The following is a 20388-nucleotide window of genomic DNA, read 5'->3' on the forward strand; positions in this document are numbered from 1 at the left end:
ATCTCCTTGAGATTCTACTACCTCCTAGAAGCACCACTGCTGGTGACCAAGCCTTCAACACTTGGGCCTTTGAAAACTTGTAAGATCCAAACTGTGGATCAAAATATTTATCCATTTCCATTCTGGTTTTATCTCAACCAATGGATTACTCAGAAATAAATTTCTTAATTTCCAACCATTTGGTGATTTTTTAAAAGCTATCTTATTATTGATTTCTAGCTTCCTTGTGCTCAGTTTATACACTGAATGGCATCAGTCCTTTAAAAATTATCAGGCTAGCTGATACGACGGTGCATGCCTGTAATCCCAGCAGCTTGGGAGGCTGAGGCAGGAGGATCACAAGTTCAAAGCCAACCTCAGCCAAAGTGAGGTGCTAAGCAACTCAGTGAGACCCTGCCTCTGAATAAAATACAAAATAAAGTTGGAGATGTGGGTCAGTGGTTGAGTGCCCCTGAATTCAATCCCTGCCCCCCTCAAAAAATTACCGGGCTATACCTTATGACCCCAATATTAGTCAATTTTTATAAACTACCCATGCACACTTAAAAATAACATGTATTCTGTGTTTGTTGAGTGCACTATTCTCTAAATGTCTGTGCCCATTGTTAATTGTTCTATTCAAGTTTTCTTTATCCTTTATAAAGTTTTCTTATGGTTCCTGAGAGAATTATATTGAAATTTCCATCATGATTGTATGTTTACCTATTTCCCTTTTTAATTTTCCCAATTATTGAGTGTATGTTTGGATGCTGTTTTATTAGGCACATACAAATTGAAAAACATTGTCTTCCTGGTGAATTTAGCCTTTTATTATTATGAAATATCCTTTATGGATTCTTTTAATCATTAAATCTCCTTTGTGGATTTATCAGCTTCTGTTTTTTAAATCATTTGCACCTCTTGCTTTTTCAGCTTTCATTCTGAAACTTTCTTCATTGTTTCACTATAAATGTTTCTCTTATGTACATGGTAAAGATAGATTTTGTGGGTTTTTTTCAGTCTGAAAATCTTTAATTTTTTTTAGCTGAAGTATTTATTTTGGTTGCCCTTAATGTAATGAAACATTTGCATTTAAATCATACTTCTTATAGTTGCTTTTGTCAGTGTTCTTTTTCTTTTCTTTTTGTGTCTTGGAGAATAAAAAAAAAATTTTTTTCTTAACATTTTGTCCTCCTCATTATCTTGGTAACTATGTAGCTTTTATATAGTTTTTTAGTAGTTACACTGGTGATTATAAGATAGACTCTTTATTTATCAAAGTCTGGTAAAGGTTAGCTCATCCCTCTCTTCCCAACGAGTCAGGCTCCTAAAAGCTCTTGATTCTGCTTACCTTTACCTGACCTGTAGGCTGTTACTTCAGGGTATGGTGCACACATGTTTGGAGGTTTGAAAAGATATTGTTTTTACTTCCATTTATCTTCATTTTAGTTTTACACTTGTGTCAGTATTAACATCCTGTGTTACTGTGGTACATTTGTTACAATTGATGAACTAGTATTGATAGATAACTTATTACTAACTAAAGTCCATAGTTTATAGTAACATTTACTCTGTGTTATATAGTTCTTTGGTGTCTTTTCCTTTGTTCATTTTTTTATCTTGTTTTTTTTTTTTTAACAAGACAGGATCTTACTGTGTTGCCCAGGAGGTAGTCTCAAACTCCTGGGCTCTGATGATCCTCCTGCCTCATCCTCCCAGGTAGCTGGGATTACAGTGTGCATCACTGTGCCTGGTTAGTTATGTAGGTTTTGACAGGTGCTTGTTGTGCATCTGCCTAACAGTATCATGCAGAATAGTTTGCTCTTTTCTGAATAGATTATAGTGAATTGGTATCGTTTCTCACTTAAATATTTGGTCGAACTCATCAGGAAAACCATGTGGGTCTGGTGTTTTCTTTTTGGGTAGATTATTAATTACTGATTTATTTGCTTTAATAGATACAGGCTGTTCTGTCTTACTGAACCCATGGTTGGAGTAGCCCCCAAAATAGCAGCAGGAGAGTTTCTACAAGGCATAGCCCCAAACCATCCCTAGATCAGGCCACTTGACATTCTAAAGGAAGAAGCCTTCAATACCAGGCAGGTCAGTGCAAAGCATTCATTAGTGGAAAGGCATAAAGTGGGGTCTGCAGCTTCCTTGTGACAGACAGCAAGAGGTTGGACTGTGGAGTTTACTGGGGGGTGGTAAGGGATTTGGCCCAGAATTGGGGCTGGTTTCTACATGTTCAGCAGCACGTTTAATCTTTCTGTGTTTTGGTCAACAACCTTAACACATTGGTTAGTGCTTGCTTGGTTTCAAGTCTGCAGGGCAGATGAGCATTAGGACGGAGGCAGTGGGGAGTCCTGTGAGCCTCTCCAGAGGCCGATGCTCATGATTTTTCTTCCTCTTGTGAGTTTTGGTAATTTGTATCTTTCAGGGAGTCAGTCCCTTTCATGTGACTTAGCAAATTTCTAGGTATAGAGTTGTTCGCGATATCCTTTTATTATCCTGTCATTTTACAAAGGATTCAGTAACAGCCTCTTCTCTCCATGTTAGTAATCTGTCTGTTCTTTCTCCCTCTTGATTAACCTAACTAGAGGTTTATTCACTTCACTGACCTTTTTGAAGAACCGAATTTTATTTGGGTTTTGTTGTATTCTCTCTGGATTTTCTGTTTTCCATTTCCCTTAACTTCTGTTCTGATTTTCATTGTTTTCTTTTCTTCTGTTTGCTTTAGGTTTAACATTGTTCTTCTTTGTGTCATTTCCTACCTGGAAGCTTGGATGATTGATTTTAGATCTTTGTTTCTAAATTAGGCACTTGGTGCTATGAATTTCCCTCTGAGCCCTGCTTTTGCTGCATTCCACAAAATTTTGAAAAATTGTATGTTCATTTTCTTATTCAAAGTCATGATTGAATTTCTCTTGAGACTTATGTTGACCCATGTGCAATTAGAAGTAGATTAATTTCCAGATATTTTGGGACTTTCTGGCTCTCTTTGTCATTTATTTCCAGTACAAATGCAATGTGATCTGAGAACTTACTTTATGTGACTTGTCCTCTTTTGTATTTGTTCAAGTGGTGTTTTATGTTCCTGTATGTGATCTGTCTTGTGAACATTTTGTGTGAGTTTGAGAGGCACATGTGTTCTGCTATTGGCAGATGAAGACAATTAGACTCAGGTGACTGATGGTGCTGGTTAATTGGGCTGTATCCTTAATGATTCTCTCTGTGGATCTGCCTATTTCTGTTAGAGGTGTCAGAATCTGCAGTACCGATTGAAGCCCCATAAGGAGGGCAGCTATGCTCTTGTAATGTCAGTAAACATCTGGATTTGTGCATATAGGTTTGTTGCTTTGCTCTTTATTCTTATCTCTGAGATATGATCATTTCTCTCATTTAGAAATATGTCCTTTTTTGGCTGGGGATGTGGCTCAAGTGGTAATGCGCCAGCCTGGCATGTGCGGGGCGCTGGGTTCGATCCTTAGCACCATATAAAAATAAAATAAAAATGTTGTGTCCACCGAAAACTGAAAAATAAATATTAAAAAATTCTCTCTCTCTCTTTCAAAAAAAAAAAAAGAAAGAAAGAAAAGAAATATGTCCTTTCTGTTTTTGTCTGGCAAGTCTTGTTGGTGGTAAGTGTTGACCTCTTTTCCTCTCAGCACATACACCCGCCCACGTGTCTATCCTTCCTGCACTTGCCTCTGGGACCCACATGGCTCCCAGCCTTGTTCTAACCTGTCAAGGTGTGCCAATTTCCCGTCCTGACTATTTGCACTTGTGGTGGCTTCTCAATATGAATTTGGCTATGGTTTATCGATTCTGGAAGCTTCTCAACCGTTATACCTTGATGACTGCCTCTCTCCTGTCTCCTCTCCTCTTTCTGTGATTTTGGTGAGAGACATTTTAGACTTTGTTTTTCTACCTTGTATTTCTCTCAGCACCTTCATATTTTCTGTATTTGTCTTTTCCTATTCTTTCTGGCTTATTCTTTAGATTTATCTTTCAGTTTACTAAGTGTCTCTTCAGCCACATCTAAACTGCTGATTTACTTCCTACATTTAAGTGTTTAAGCATTCTGTTTTAATTTTGTTTGGCTCTTCTTTTTGGTTATAATCATTTTTATTTGCTTATTTGTTATTAACTTACTAATAATTTAAATTCCTTTATTGACCTAAACATATTAGGTATACTTATTTTCTGATTATTCTAGTACACTGTGGGTTTCTTTCTCCTAAATTTTGTATTGTTGGTTCATTTTCATTAACATTTTGTGAATTTATACACACATACACACACACGTTTTAGTTGTAGTTGGACCCAATACCTTCATTTTATTTATTTATTTTTATGTGTTGCTGAGGATCGAACCCAGTGCCTTGCACATGCTAAGCGAATGCTCTGCCACTGAGCTACAGCCTCAGCCCTTACATTTTGTGAATTTTGATGATAATTTTATACACTTAGGACTTTGTCCTTGGGGTTTATTCACTTCAAGGAGTGAGTCATTGCTGTCTAGTAAGGACCTGTGTTAGTTCCTATTTGTGTTTGGTCTTAGACACTGCATGTGTTTTCTTCCTGGGGTTATTTGCTTGTAGGTTTTATGAGTGTAGCCTTGTAGTCCACAAATTCTCAGCACTAGAATTTTATGTTTTTCCCACCTATACAGCCTCTAGGCTAACATGTGTGCATATACCATTGACAGTATGGTGGTCTGTTTAGATACAAGCTTGCCCATTGTGGATAGTGGCTTCTCTGTCCAGGTTCCTTCATCTGATTGTCTATGTTGCTCAGGCACCACACTTCCTTCCTTTCCCTATCTGCAGGCCCAGGCTCCACACTCAGTGTCATGCTGCATACAGGGCCTTGTGTGAAATCTCCCTAGGAAGCTTCCTGCTTGGCCCAGGGCTCCTACCAGCCTGGAGATTATGGGCCAGTCTGTGTGATGTGGGTGCTTGTTGCTTGCTTGGGGCAGAGTCTGCCCAGCATCTTTGCACAGTGAGGCTTGTGGAGTATGCAAGGCCTATTCTATGGGCTCAGGAGTGGACAGCCTGTCTCACAGAAATGGGCAGTGCAGACATCATGATGAAGGCTTTGATGAGTCTTGTCACTTCTGATGTCTGCTGTCAGGGTTAGGAACACTGTGGAAGGCAGATCTTCTGACCCTGTAAATAAGTTTTGCTTCTGCTTAATGAGTCCTTTTCCAAGTATGATTTCTAGTTCCCAGTGAGTGCCAGAGGAAGCAGACAGACATAGGTGCCCCAGGAAGTTCTCCTAGGACCGAGCCTGCCTAGGCTTGGTCCTTGTGCTGCACATGTTTGTCTGGGGCCTGGGTCAGAACCCTGGCATCCACAGGCCAAAGGGCAGACTGGTGTGGATCAGAGAGGAAGCCTCTTAAGCACTAGCGCGGCACCTCCTCTGCAGCTGCCCACCTCCTCTTGGGTGTGCGTCCTCCCCTCCTTCTCCTCCTTTCCAAAGCATCTAATAGTGTAAGGAAGTCCTTGGAAATGGTCCTGCTCTGTGTGGCCAAAGGGTCCTGGTGCTGGAGACCCTGAGGATCCCTGTGTACACCAAAAAGTGGGGTCTGAGGAGAGATTAGTGATAGAAAAGGAGGCCTAGGGTGGGCAGAGCGGGCAGACCTGGGTTTTTCCTTGACTCCATGAAGCTGCTGGCCAGGGTGCCATGGGGCAGGTAGGAATAGGGCTTTGCAGCTGCACTTGATCATAATTTCCTTTTCTTAAGAAAAACCTTGTGGAGGGACCAAGAATTGAGTGCAGGTAACCAAGTTGGCTGACCATGCTGAGGCTATGGTCAAATGGCCCTGAGAATGCATGGATGGTCAGAGAAGGTAAGAGACCCAGTAGCCCTGGCAGCAGAGACCAGGGAGAAGTGAATGGAAGGGCCACTGCTTTGCCCAGAGGAGAAATCTGAGGAAGGGACCCTCTTGCATGCAAATGCCACCAGCTCAGCTCGGTCTCTCTGGGCTTACCCCTGCTTCCTGGGGACCTTCCCTGGCTCACGATCCTGGGTGGGCCCTTTCTCTCTTCAGTCACTGGTTACTTCACCATGAGGGCTCAGAAACACTTACATGCACCTGTCTCAACAGAGCACCTAGTGTCTTCTCCCCATTGGAGAAACAAACAGTGGGAGGAAGGGTCATGAGGACAGCAGTGACTCAGCACCTAGCAAGTACCAGAGCTTCATGTGCAGATACATGTGAACTCAAGGCTGGCTGGACACTTTGCCCTTTCCACTTCACGATTGAACCTCCTGAGGCACACGGAGAGCTGATTATTCTTGCCAAGGTCATAAGCAAGTTGATGTCCAGCTAGGATTTGGGCCTTGTTGGGCCTCTGTGACCTGGGAGCTAGTCCTGGGCTTGCACACTTCATGTCACTGGAGGGGTGAAGGGCTGCAGTCTGGGAAGGTGGGAAGAAGGAAGCTCTGTGACAACTGTGCCGCATGCCTCTGTTCCCATCAGCCTGAGGTGCTGCCGGCCACCTTGAATTATCTGTTTCCCAATAGACTCCCTCGTGGCTCCCCCTCCCAGACTGGGACTGTGGCTCTCGCTCTTGTCTCCTCTATGTCACTGCGCTGCCCTTCTCCAGCCCGGGCATGAAGCTTGTCTTGGTGTTCCCTGCAGGAGGCAGACTCCTCCCCAGACTTGTCCCCCAACTATCTCAGCAGGTGTGTGGCACCCCACTGCCCAGGTGACCTACTCTGGCCATCCGTGTATGTGTGGTGGATGTCTCTTCATTCCCAAGCCACTCCTCAGTGTGTTCTGGGACTAGTCTCAAGAGCTCAGTGGAAAAGGCCTCCTCTTGACTGAGGTGGCTGAGGGGTAATCACCACTGTCCCTGTTATTCTTTTGCAAGGCACACTGGGGACTGCCCACACTGTGCCCTCTGCCTGGTGTACCTTTCCCTCTATGCATCAGCTGTAGTCTACATGCTGTGGTCACCCGTGTCCACCTGGCATCTCTCTAGCACTTGGGCCATAGGTCTTTTCTGTGTTCTCTGCCAAAGGCCTGTGCTCCTTCTCCATACCTTCCCTGGCTTCTCTTCATGGAATCCATGTTTGGTGAATATATGAGCAAAAGGATAAAGGATGAACGTACTGGGTCTTCTGGTAGCAGAGGCTACCAGCAGCCCTTGGTGGTTACACAGGTTCTCCTGGAGACCTGCACCCCAGCAGGACTTGCCAGGGTGCCATGGGGCAGCAGTAGGACCATTAGGGCTAGGAGTGTCAGCAGCATGGCTCCTACACTCTGCTGGCCACCTCTGGGTCACCCAGTTAAATTTATTATGTGCACTTATGGTCACACAGATATGCACACATGTGACATGTGCTATCTTCAAAGAAGCCCACCTTCTCTATGTTCTGTCTTGTTCCTGTCACCTCCTAGGGACTTCCTCTTCCTACAGTCCCTCTTCCTCTGTCCCACTGGTTGCAGCTGCACAACCTGAGTGGGGGAACCCTCCCCAGGTCCTTGGTTGGCCCAAATGAACCTCAAACTGCTAGGTGTGGGAGATGAGGGTCGGATTCTGTAGGGAGGAGCTAGTATTGCAGCAAGACTTTGTATACCTGTGGTAGTATACCACAGGTAGTAATGCTGTACCTGAAGGAAGGTGGTCCCATTGTATTCCTGCTGGAGGAACTTTCCGGGCCAGCCTTGAGGGAAGCAAAAGACTAGTACCTGTGGGGGGAAGGTGGTAGCTATCTAGGATGGGCTTTGGATGTCCCCTGGGGTAGCCTAAGTGGCAGTGAAGAAGTAGGGTCAAGGAGGGTGGTTTTGTATGGAGAGATTTGCCACAGGGGGGTCCCCTGGGCAGGGCTGGGGGTGCTGGGCTCAAACTCTTCTTTGCACCCTCTACTCACCTGATCTGTCCTGGTGTATTTGTTTCTGTGATGGTGTCAGCCCGTGGGTTTCTCTTTGATCTCCCTGAGCCCATAGTTCCCTGCCTCCCAGGACTCTCAGTTCCACCCAGGAGCATGGCTGACCAGCTCCTACACCCCTGCTTGCTGCTCTTTGTCCTATGGTGGTAGTCTATGCCCCCTGCTGGCCTCACTGCCTGGTCTGTGCTCAGATAAATTTATTTTAACTGGGAAGCTCAGACACCCATGAGCAGTAAGTGGATGCCTAGGGCCATGGACAAGTGATTCTACAGTTCCATACCTCAGTTTCCTTCTAGAAAATTCCTGTCTGGCCTTGACCTTGAAATTCTTTTCCAGCTTTATGATTTTCTTTACCATTGGGCACTTTACTCCCTTAGCTTCCTTCTTGAAGGGGACTCAGGACTAGGATGGCCTCTGGCTGGTCACCACAGGCATAGAAAGCACTCACATCCTGTGGTTGGTTTAGGGGTCTCCAAAGGCACAAGGCCCCTGGTCCTCCACTGGCTTCTTCAAAGGTGAGCCTGTCTCCCAGCTTTCTCTTCGAATTGCCATTAATTAATGGGGTGACAAACCAACTCCATTGCTCACAGACAGGACCGTTCTGTACCCAGGAGAAGCACTCAGTGGAAAACATTGTTTTGTTTTGTACTTCTCCAGCAAGTCTTTAAGGCTTCTGTCAGCACAGCCTGGGCGCCTGTTTGTGCAGCGATTAATCGTCTGTGTTTGCTCAATTGGAAACGAAGCGAACTTTACCACAAGTGGAATCAGTCATTAAAAAGTCGTTACCAAATCACACCAGCACAGTGCCTGCTCTTCTGCTAATGACAAAACAATTTCTTGAAAAGGTACAAACAACAAACTTTTCACTTTACATTTTTCTTCTTTGCCAGCCATTGCTAGCCTGGAGATGTAATAGAAGAGAGCCGTAGTGAAGGGCAGCATTTTTGAGATTTATTGGTCAATAAAGGAGACAATTGTAGTTTGTTTATGAAAGGAGATCCCCCGCCCCAGCCTCGAGCGGCATCGACACTCTGGTAATGATAACTCGGGTAACCAGCTTGAGACGATAAAAGTCAATGGGAAGATATAGGATTTCAATAAAATTATGACACTCCATAAACCTTCCCGTGGAAACAAATTTTCCCCGGATATGTGACCAGTTCCAGTTGGATTTGTAACTTTAATTTCTCACTTATTGAATTTTTTTGTCATCAACTAATTACAGAGTCCACACTGGGGTGACAACTGTGTCCCTTGCCAGTGAATGCAGAGTGCCTAGACACAGCAGCCCAAGGCTCTGAGGGCCCATCATCTCAGGAAGGAGAAGGCAGGATTTCCTACACCCCAACATGCTGCCTGTCTTTCTCACAAAGGAGGGACCTATGTTCCTGCTGGAGGTGGCTGAGCCATGGGCCTGGCCTCTCCTGGGGACATGGTTGGGCAGCAGCCTGTGGAAGTACACACTGAGAGAATGCTACCTGCATGGGGACCTTGGTGGTCATGAAGACCTGTTTCTGTGTGGAGGTCTTGTTCCCCTGGAGGTCTGAGAGAGCAGGTCTCCATCAGGGCCATGAATTGCCCTTTGAGCCAGGGCTGGGTGGGAGGGAGGGAGCTGCTGGCCAGGGCACAGAGGGAGGTGATGAGGGGCTAGTCTGACCTTGGCCTCTGCTCCTTTCCCTGGATTCATGTGTTGGGTAGGGGCATGTGCCAGTAAGTGTGTAAACCTGCTTCCTCACTTCTTAACTGCTAGTGTTCACCAACATTGATACAATTCTATCCTTTCATGAGCACCAAGCATTTACAGGGCAGTTCTCTGGACACTTTGTTCACAACAGTGTTGAGTTACATAGCTATCCTTCATGTCTCCATCTTACTGGGAAGGATCTGAGACTTGAGGTCAGAGCTGGGGTTTGAACCAGGGTCTCCCAGAAGCCATTACCTTCTTTGTGGCCTGTGTTGCTCCAGATTCCTCATCACTGGCCCTAGAAGTGGGCGGAGCCAAAAGGGGGTCACTGAGCACACTAGTAAGGTCTCTGCATTGCAAGGTGGCATTGCAGCCAGATCTGCCTGCCCTGTGGAATCTGAGTCTACCTTCTGCAAGACCCCCAGGGTGTTTGCATGCACAGGTGGTCAGAGAAGCTGTACGATGACACACCTGGGCTTCTGAACAAGGGCTCCCCTATCCCCAGTTGTGTAGTCCACTGAGTGCAGGGGGGCAGCAGGACAGATGGGAGGAGCCCCTGCCTGGTCCTGGATCTGTTGGATGGACCTTCTCCACCTAGGAATCGAGTATCTGAAGCCGGGAGAACCCCGTGGCCCTGTGGCCTTAGGTTCACATCTGACAGCCTCAGTCAAAGGAGGAGGAGGAGGCAGCTTCCTGTGAGGCATGGCCTTCCTTAGCAGTTCAGCTCCCCACCAGGCAGCATCCTCTGTCTCTGCAGGCCCCCCTGCTGGCTTAGCAAGACTTTTTCATTCAGGCATGTGTGATGGATCTTTCCAGTCTCAGGAAGGAATCAGTCTCAGTCTTGGCAGGGGAAAAGCCACCCATTTCTCCCAGGGTTCCTGACTTCCTGACTCTCACTCTGGCAGGGTATAGGTAAGCAGTGATCTTGTCTAGGCTGAGACTCCTGGCTGTGTGATCAGTCTGTTGTCTCAGGAAACTTGGGTCACTGCTTCTTGTGATTGCTATCTTGTGTCAAGAGAGGAGGCAGGTTGCTTGGCATGGCTGGTGGCCCAGTGACACTCTGGTGGCCTCAAGCATCCATGAGGAGTCATTTGCTGATGGATCCTGGCCTTGTGTTTAGAGTCAGGGTAGTTGGGCAGAGCAGAGTGTTTCTTATCCCAATAGGTTGCCAAGTATCCCTACTCGTATGGGTGCCTCCTCACCCACCAGAATGCTGGCTGATGTCCTTGCTCTGAGTGTTACTGTCTGAGATCTGGTGAGAAGTCAAAGCAAGCGGGTATTCAGCCTGACACAGGGAGAGTAAGCACTGAGACTAGGACATGCTGTTGGGATTGCTGGCCTAGGTGGTGAAAGGCCTGGGAGTTCTGAGCACCTGGGCCTCTGGGACAGGAGCTCTGGAGGTGGGCACTGTTGGCAGGTAAGCGTGAAACTGAATTCTTGAACTCTTTGAGGTGCTGCATAAGGGAGCTCCCCAGGTTCCTGTCTCCATGTTCTGCTGACCAATTGTCCTCTGTGCCCATAGGAGCGGGATGGCATGCGTGCCATCCTGGGGTCCTATGACAGTGAGATGACCCAGGCTGAGTACTCACCCCAGCTGACACGGCGCGTGCGGGAAGCTGAAGACATGGTGCAGAAGGTGCATGCCCACAGTACGGAGATGGAAGTAAGTCTGAGCCATGGGTGGGTAAAGGGCCCATGTCCCCAGATGGTCATCCTCCTTGGACCAGAGACTATGGGGGAGGGTGTGGTCATGGATGGTTATATTGCATACATGGTCTGCTTTAATTTTCTTCATGGCATGAGGTAGTTGGAGGGATCCTAGATAGTCCTGTCCAGATGGCAGGTATTGTAGGATGTCAATTTGAGGGGTGGCCTTTGCTGAGTAGAGTTCCCTCTGGGGGCCTCAGAGGTAGCCCTGAGGCCTAGAGTGTGGGCTTGGATCTGTGTTTCCCATGTCCCTGGGTCAGCGGTTTCTCCTTGTGTGATTTCCCTCCAAGTCTCTGTTCTGGGATGCTAAACGGTCCTCTGGGTAGAGGGCAGCTTCAGCCTGTGGCCTCTTTCTTCTTTCTCCTGCTGCCACCTGCATCACCTTTGGGCCCTCTTTGATGCCCCATGTCCTCTTCTAGAGGAAAATGGATGGAGGGCAGATCTGTCTTAGCATGACTCATTGGCTCCTGAGGCTTTCTGCTGATGAGTACCTGGGCTGGTCAGAGCCCTGCATGGCCTCTCTTCCCTGGACAGCTTGTATCTGCTCTGAGCTGGGATCTGCCTGATGGGCCTGAGAATGCAACATTGCATGCCTGGTCACAGCTTCCCAGCAAACCATCCCACCCTGAGGTACAAATGCCAATGTTTCCCTAGCAGAGCTGAGGAGGGGTTTGCTCCACTCCCTGGCAGGAGCAGCATAGCTCTTGTGGGCATGGGCAATGCCTCCTCTTAGGTAGGAAAACCTCCACAACCAAGTTGGCCAGCATTGCCAGCCGGCTCTGCACTTTATTTCCATCTCCAGAAGCAGGTGCTGTTGTTATCCTGATTTTCCTGAGGAGGAAGCCAAGGCCAAGAGAGGCCTGGGGGTGTGCACAGGATACTGAGCTGGTATGGGACAGTGCCAGACCTAGAGTGCAGCCACAGCACTTGCTCTGCACCACTGCACTGCCACTCCCAGAAGCTTCTGTGGTATCCTTTGGTCTTGGTGCTCACTGTCACCATGATGGGCCTGGATCCACAGTGTGATGGTGATGCAGATGAGAGGTGTTGGTGTGGCTCATCACACCATGCAGGGTGCTGTCTACATTTCTCATTTAGCCAGTGTTTGGAGATCACCTCTGATGTCCCAGCTGGACAGATGGCCAGGGTCTAGAGGGGAGAGCCAGGATTCCTGTGTGGCCACAATTGCTTCCCACTGGGCCTAGTTCCGTACAGGGGAACATTCAGCAGAGTTCCTGCCCCTTTGGAGCTCAGCTGATAGGTGAGGGAGATGTCTAATAAACAAGCTTCACCTGTTTAACAGGTTAGGGGTGCTGTGTTGGGAGAACAAGGTTCATATGAGGGAATTATCTTGGACCACCTTGATTCCCCTGGAGGCTGGCACGTCCAGGGAGATGGGGGAAGGTGGTTGGCAGGTCACCCAGTATGTGAGGAGGTACGGGGAATGCCAAGACTAGGGCTCTGGGTGTGGCAGGTGGCAAAGAGGCGCCCAGAGCTGTGCTTGTGGAGGGTGGAGCTCCTCTGGGGAGACTTGGGAAACTGGCCAGAGGAGTCATCTGGGCTCTATCCTATGGGAGGTGGGTGTGGGGTCCCAGGGTCCCTGCTCCACAGCAGGAGGCTGCAGACTGGGCTGTCCTCACATCCTTTCAGCCTCTCGCTTATTCTGAGGTCCCTGCAGGCACCCTGGGGGCCTATACTATGTCTCTGCCTGGGGTCAGCCCTCAATGGCACTCTTCAGCAGAGTGAACCACGAGTGAGAGAGACCTCTGGTTCTGTACTGACCTCCAAACCCCATTGGTTGGGAACTCATTCCGCTGCTTCAGTGTCTGTGCCTAGGAGCAGGCCCTCCATCCTTGGCTGCACAGAGTGAAGCCATCATGGACATGAGCGCGTTAATAGCTACCCTGTTACCACCCATTTGACTCCATATGAAATGCTAATGAAGAGAGATATGCAGGGACGGCTCGACATCTTCCATCATCCCTAGCATTTCTCACATTGAGAAATCCCCATCTGTGTTGGCCACATGTTCTGCACAGGTCATTATGAGCCCAGCATTTGAGCACAGCTGGTGCCATGTGTTCGAGTTCTGTGTCATGACCCAGGTTTCAATATCAGCACTCACTGACCAGATGTGCTCACTGTACTACCTGGGGCAACTTGGTGGATCTCAGCCATCGCCTGGTTCATGGGTGTGTGTCAGGAGACCGTTCTCACTTTCTATTTTGGGACATATAAGGGCAGGTTGCCCGCTTCTCCTGTGTCTCCTGAAGTTATGGGGGATTTGCCAGACAGAGAGATTAGAGGCCCAGCTGGAGTGCACTTTGACACCAGCTGTGCCTTCCAATACTGTGGGGTTCAAGGGGCCAGTCCAGGTGCAGGGTGGGGTCTGAGAGCTGCTCCCCGCTCCTTACCTGGGGTCTCTGTCATGGCTGTTTCCTTCTGCACACAGTCCCTTGGGCCCTCCAGAAGTGATCTGACCTCTCGCTAGCCTTGCTCCTCTGGACCTGGGCTTCAGCAGCCCATGGCTGTGTTGAGGTAGAGACCCACATGCAGTGCTCTGGACCTCCTCGCCCTCCTTCCAGGTCCACCAGTTACCACTTGCTGCCTAGAGTCAGTGGACATGCCACCTACTCTGCTGTTTGAGGTGGCCAAATATTCTGGCCTGGCACCTCATCTCCCTCAGGGTTCCACGTGGTAGACGGCAGCCTTCTTTTGTAGAACTGTCCCTGAGGGGGCATGCTGCTGCCTGGCAGGGGGAGAAAAGCATGGGCAGTGGCATCCCCAGCCCTTGGGAATGCAATAGTGGTTGGATTGAGTGTGAGCTGGGGGGACATACTGGATGCCCCTCTGAGTCTTGTCCAAGTACCTAGATCCACAGAGGTGGGAAACTGTGGGCTTCCTGCCACCACCAGGTGGCAGCAGCTGCAGCCCTGTGGTTTGCTTCTGGGCCTGGGACAGGTTTGAGAGCCCTCAGATGGGTCTGCTGTGGAGGAGCCCCAGGGAGGGTTTCTCCTCAACATTGTTTTTATTCTCCTGCTCAACCGGGAACACCCCCTGTGCTTTCCCAGACAGGAAGCTTGCTGGGGAGAAGGCTGCCTCTCCCCTGCCCCCACTTTTCATCTTTCCTCCCCATTGGGTCCTTCTCCCATGGACCAGACCTCTGTGGCTGTGCTGAGTCAGGTGCTGTGGAGTTCCCTGTTCAATGAGGGTACAACAGGTCAAGGTCTGCTGCTAGGCATAGGGAGTGAGGCGCCAGAGCCTGTGCTTGTGGAGGGTGAAGCTCCTCTGGGGAGACTTGGGAAACTGGACGGAGGAGTCATCTGGACTCTATTCTATGGGAGGTGTGTATGGGGTCCTAGGGTCCCAGTGAGGCTAGAGGAGGTCTCTGCCTGGCATAGCACTGCTCCTAAGAGGCACCCAACAGTTCCATCCTGGTTGCAGTTCCTCATGCAGAGCGGTTGCTCTCAGGTAATTTAGGACCAAATGAGGTGTGAGGTTTGAGAACTCCCTAACTTTCCCAAGAGATCTGCTTTCACTCACAGTGAGGTGAGGGTGGCAACACAACCTTATCCTATGGAGGATAGATTGGCTGTCTAGATTGGGGATGCTGACTGAGCAAGGGCCAGTGGAACTGGGGGACTTTCTCCCAACCCTGGGTAACATCACAGAAGTACCTCCACACAGGGAAGCACACAGGTGGTGGCTGTTTCTCCTATAGTTTGTTAAGGGTGGTTCATTTTTATGTGGAAGCGTGGTGCTTTAGAGAAGAAATGGGGAAAGCAGGGCAAACACGGGCTCCTGCACTGTCCAGCGGCTCCCCAGGGTAGAGGCCTTGCTGCCTGGAAGCAAGAGCCAGGTCAGTAGGGGTACTTCTGATCTTGGCATTAGGTGTGGTTCCCCAGGCAGCTTCAGGTCCATAGTGCCCTCAGGGGAAGGGCCTCTTAGATGTTCTCTGTCCCCCACCCCATGTTCCAGCCTTTAGCACCAGCCCTTTGCCCTGGGAAGGCAGTGTTGCCCTGGCAGGCCCGCATCCTCCTGTTCCCACTGCAGGGCAGCCCTCCGTGAGAGGCTAGTTGGGGGCCACTGGCTGGCCACAGGAGCTTTTGAGGAAGTCCCTGGGCCCAGGCAGTTGCCCAGGGGTACCCTATGCTTGGTCCTCCTCATAGGCATGGCACAGGTTAGACTTCAGGAGAACACGGCCATGACAATGGGCACCAATAAGCACATTGACAAAGAAGAGGCAGAGCCTGGTGGGAGGTGTGGAGTCCAGTGAGAGTTGGGCTGGGCTCTGCCTGAAGTGGCCATGCCCCCACAGTTAAGGCTAGCCTCAGGGACGGGGTACCAGTCACAAGACTCAGGGTGGTGTCCACATCTCCAGCTTCCACTTACTATGAAAAGGCCTTGATGTCTTGTGAGATCTGGTGGTTGCATGGGCCTGGTGAGGAGGGCTGTGGGGCAGAGGTCTGACCTGGGTCCTCCTTCCAGCCATGGCGAGGACGATTGCTTGCTTCCCACACAGGAGAAATGGAGAACCTAGAAGGTATCTGTGGCTGGTGCAAACTGTAATAGCTGAGTCCACCCAAGGTGGGAAGCTTCCGGTCTCATGGCTCCCATATCCCATGGAACTGTCCAGTGGCCATAGCAACCCCTGCCCACTCCAGATGAGGCCGTGAGTTGTGGTCTCTCCCCACAGGGCTCTGACTTCTGAGCCACCAGTTGACTATTCTTAGTGCTGAGGCTGCTGTGGCAGAACCTCCCGGGGTGTCCGGGGCCCCATTGCCAGGGAAACTGAATAGAATCCTGGATTGGCAAGGACCAGCCAGGGGCCAGGAATAAGCCAGCTGTGAGGTTATAGGTTGCTTTTTCCTGTGACCTGCTATCAGCCCACCCACACTCTGGCCCATAGATCCAATGCCCAGCCCAGTAGGGGATCCACAGTCAGAACCTTCCCATCTCCAGCCCGGTTCTTTCTAGCGAATGGGACTCTGGGCAGGTCATCCCTGGACCATGAGCCCATTTACTGAAGTCTGCTGTCTCCTTTGTGCTGGTCCTATTAATGAAGATGTCACTTACTGAGTGTCCTGTGGGTGCCACACTGTGGCCTACATAATCTCCTTTAACTTCTTGCCATCCATGTGGGATAGGGGTGAGCCTGTCACAGTTGAAGCCACCTAAGCAGAACTTCCTGATCCTTGCCTTGCCCTGGGGGCAACACATCGGACACACCCCAGTCCCTGTCCCAGGTCTGAGTGCTGAACCCACCATCAGTCCTGGCCCTAGGGACATGGGCACTGAGTGTAGGGCGGGACAGTGGGGCAGGTGTTTGCGCTACTTGAATCCCCTGCTCAGGTTGCACTGCTGGGCTGCAGTCCTAAGAGGCCAGCTCAACCTCACCTGGCAGTCCAGAGCAACTGGACACTGGTCTTGGTTGCAGGTGGCAGGGCTAGTGCCCTTGAAGTCTTTGGTGGGTGAGTTTTTCAATTGTTTATTGAATAGCAAAATTTCACACATTCTAAGTTCTGGAAGCCACCCATGCCTGGAGCACTTTAAAAGTTGTTCCAAGCTGCCTGTTAGGAGCTTGTTGGTAGAGGGTCCTATACTGTCGCACAGTGAGATCATGTGACCTTATGGAACCCAGAGGGCCTTCAGGGCCTCTCAAATGGGCAAACTTCACTAGTGACTGAGATTCAAGCTTCTTCTGGGGGGCAGGGAAGCTTGCAAATGAGGCTTCACATCCCTCGTGGTGCTCAGTTGTCCTCAAGAGCCAGAGGGTGGCTGAGGTGCCTATGGGGACACTCCTTACAGCTGCAGGGATCTGATTGGGCATCCAGATCCGCAGTCAAGAAACAGATGTGTGTACCCCCCAGTATCTTGGTCTGAGAGGTGGGCTCTTGGCATCAGGTAGAAGAGTGCCACTGGATGGTGGGGTTCAGAGGCCCTCATGGGAGTGGGGCTGCTGCTTCCCTCCACTCTCTGCCTCCGCCCCGGCCCACTCATTTCTTCTTTTGTCTCTAGGCTTCCCGTCCTCCCTACTTTTAGCTCTCATGTCTGTCTAATTGCTCTGCTCTGTCCTTCTCGTCCCACCCCATCCTTCACCGAGGCTCCTGTTTGCTTTAATTTGGGGTCAGCAGGCTTTTTGTTGGCTTGTGCCCACCAGTGTGCCCTTGGGGCCTGTGTGAGTGCTTGAGGGCACAGGGCTCATGTTCGCAGATGGGCAAGTGCAGGCTCCAAGCCTGGCAGCCACGGGGAATTCACTTCCCCTCCTCTCAGTGCTCACATAGCCTACTTTGCTTCCTCCGTCTGCTCTAATGTGGGCAAAAACATTTCAGTAAAACAAACTGGAAATGTCGAGCTGGGAGAATCCCAGTAGCCCGTCTCTGGTGAGGTTGGTGCTGTTCTGCATGGGTTTTATTTATTCCATTTATAAAACAGCTGCAGAAGTTGGTAGCAGATGTCATGAGTCCTCTGTCGATAGAGCTATAAATATAAGTTTGTGGCACCTTCATTCCACTCATCGGCCTGATCTGCGTTTCCAGTTTATTTAATTAAAACAGATTACAGTGCTGCTGGCTGTGAGGCGTGTTGTGTGGAAATATCCCAATTTCAGATTGCAGCGGAGCTGGAATAATTTCTGACTTCCAGCTTAGAAAAATCAGACCATTCCCTCTCTTCTTTTCCTCCCCATTACTTCTGTGGGGCTCAGATGGCACTGCCCTCGCAAAGGACTTTCCTTTCTCCTGAGTGTGTTTATTTACTGCTCTGCTGTGTGAAGAGCTAGAGAAGATCACACCGTGAAAAGCAGGGACGAAGCATGATGGGAAACCTTGAAACGGTGAGAGGGCGAGCCAAGGAAAAAACACCTGATCTCCAGGCTGAGAGCTGTCTGTGTTTGAGCACAACTAGGAACTTGGGGACAGGTTGAAAGCACTGGTCCTCAGCACGTAGCGGAAGGCTCCAGCGCACTGGGACAGAGGCATGTGCCAGGAGGTGAGCCTCGTGGGTAAAGGAAGTCTTTCTTCCTTCCCACTGGTGGAGCGTGATTCTCCACACCGCCTTTCAGCAAGGACACCTGCTGTGCCTTAGCCAAGTTCTCACATACATTCTTTTTAATTCTAAAAACAACCCCATGAGATAGGGATGGTATGCCCATCCTATAGATGGAACAATAAGATTCTGACAGCTGAGCTCATCAGATTTTGTGGAAATTACCATTGGTTGAGTATGACATTGTTGACAGGAAGAAACATCGGAATTTGAATTCTGGTTGTGTGGCTTTAAATTCAGTCTCCCCAGCAGCAATTCTCAGACTTGGGCTTGCATCAGCATCCCTACAGGGCTGGTCAGAACACTAGACCCTCCCTCTGACTCAGAGCATGAGGACTGGGGCCTGTGATCCTGTGCTTCTAACAAATTCCTGGTAATGCTGGGGAGCCAACCCAGGCCCACACCTTCGACCCAGTGCCCTGCAGAATCGTTAACATTGAGCTGAATGTGCTAGGGTATTCTGGGGCAGGGTTCATGTCCTCCACCTCAGCAAAGCCCACTCCTGCCCACTAAGTTTCCAGACTGGCAGCCTGTACCCTAACCAGGCTCTGCAGACCATGCACCTGGCCATGGAGCTGCCTGCTTGGGAGTCAGCTCGCTCTGCAGCCAGTGGAAGCTAACTGTCTTCTAGCCACCATTCATAGGCAAGAGTACTTCTGCATCCATAGCCATAACCCAAGGCCACTGTCTTGCAGAGAAGGCACTCGGCCTCAAACGAGACCTGATTCTATGGCCTAGAAAGATCTCTCAGGATGGCTAGCTTGTCACATTTTGTCATAGGTCTGTGTCAGCTAGACCAGGAAAGTGGGCGGCCTGTGGCTTGAGTTTCATCAAGCCCCTCCCGTGTTAACTGTGACCTTGGGGAGATCTACCTGCATGGGCTACAGCCTCTACGTGGGGCTTACTCTGCTCTCAGGGTCCTTCCAGCCAGCCATCTTGTGATTGGACAGAAGCTGTTGCCAGCCCCCATCAGGGCTTTGAGGTGTCCTGTCCCAGCTTGCGTCCTCCTGCAGGTTTTCTTGCCACGTCCTGGGCCTGCTGCGTGCTAGCAGGGGTGCGAGATCATCAGGAGCCACTTCACACTTGAGTGAGGATAAAAATAGCCCTGTTGAGGTCCTGGCACAGCATCCACGTGTCACAAATGATGCGTGTGTCTAGGGCTCGTGTCCGAGCACATACAGCACCCCATCATGGCTATGTGTGTTCCTGCAGTGGATGCTGTACTGGCAATGTGCCACCTTTGCCACACGGTCCCTGAAGACAACACCTTCATACTGAGACCTGCCTTGTCAGTTGTCCCTGAGATAGCTCTTCACCTCTCCAGAGAATAAACAGGGGCTGCCGTGGGGACTCCAGCACCCCACTCTAGGGCCTCAGCCTCCCTGTCAGTTGCAGCCTTAAGGTCAGGTCTAGCTTTCTTCATGGTGGTGATATCTTGGGCAGAGCAGAAGCTTTCTCAGCTTGAGTGGAATGAACATAACCGATGGCCATCAACACCAGGCCACTGGCTCAGATGTGCACATCAGCTGTGGCATTCAGGGAACAGCTGGTGGGCAAGATACCTTGGTGGGGTTTTTCTGCTTAGAAGGCAGCCTGGTCCTAGCAGGAAGTTTTAAGGAGAAGGCAGCAGCAGATGGACTGTGTGGCCGGCTTCATTTCCTGAGGTCATTGCAGAGGCAGCAAGAAGAAGGCACACTGATGCCCCTAAGAGCATGGAGGAGATACTGTGGAGCTGAGCCCAGCTCCCACTGTCTCTGCTGACTCCCCACCACATCAGGAACAGCATTGCTAAAGGTACTGCACATGAGCTTGGGGAGAAGAGCCTCCCCTGTCTGCCCTTTCCTGGTGACTGCTGCTATATGTCTGTCTAAGGTGAGAGGGTCCTTATTACACAGACCCTACAGGGCTGTTGGGGTGATGGTCTTGAACCTGTTGTTCAAGTGCCTCAGGTGAACGAGATTCAGGACCTTAGGAAGGATCTAGTCACTATCCAGATGTGGACAAGCTGACTGACAGGGCCTCCACTGTGGAGCAGACAGGGCCTGGTTGGGCCCATGTTTTCTTCCCCCCAG

The 20388-nt window shown here is 49.7% G+C and overlaps 1 protein-coding gene across 2 annotated transcripts in view; it reads left to right on the plus strand.

Annotated features, from left to right (window-relative positions):
* The window catches only part of LOC144369095 (mitotic spindle assembly checkpoint protein MAD1-like), a 270352-nt gene that overhangs the window by 162495 nt on the left and 87469 nt on the right, over nt 1–20388 (plus strand). For both annotated transcript variants that reach the window (XM_078028153.1, XM_078028154.1), the window contains exon 7: nt 11085–11225. In XM_078028153.1, coding sequence (XP_077884279.1) covers nt 11085–11225 — 141 coding nt within the window. The remainder of the gene's footprint in view (nt 1–11084; nt 11226–20388) is intronic.

Source organism: Ictidomys tridecemlineatus, chromosome 12 (assembly GCF_052094955.1).
Source record: "Ictidomys tridecemlineatus isolate mIctTri1 chromosome 12, mIctTri1.hap1, whole genome shotgun sequence".
Classification (NCBI taxonomy): domain Eukaryota; kingdom Metazoa; phylum Chordata; class Mammalia; order Rodentia; family Sciuridae; genus Ictidomys; species Ictidomys tridecemlineatus.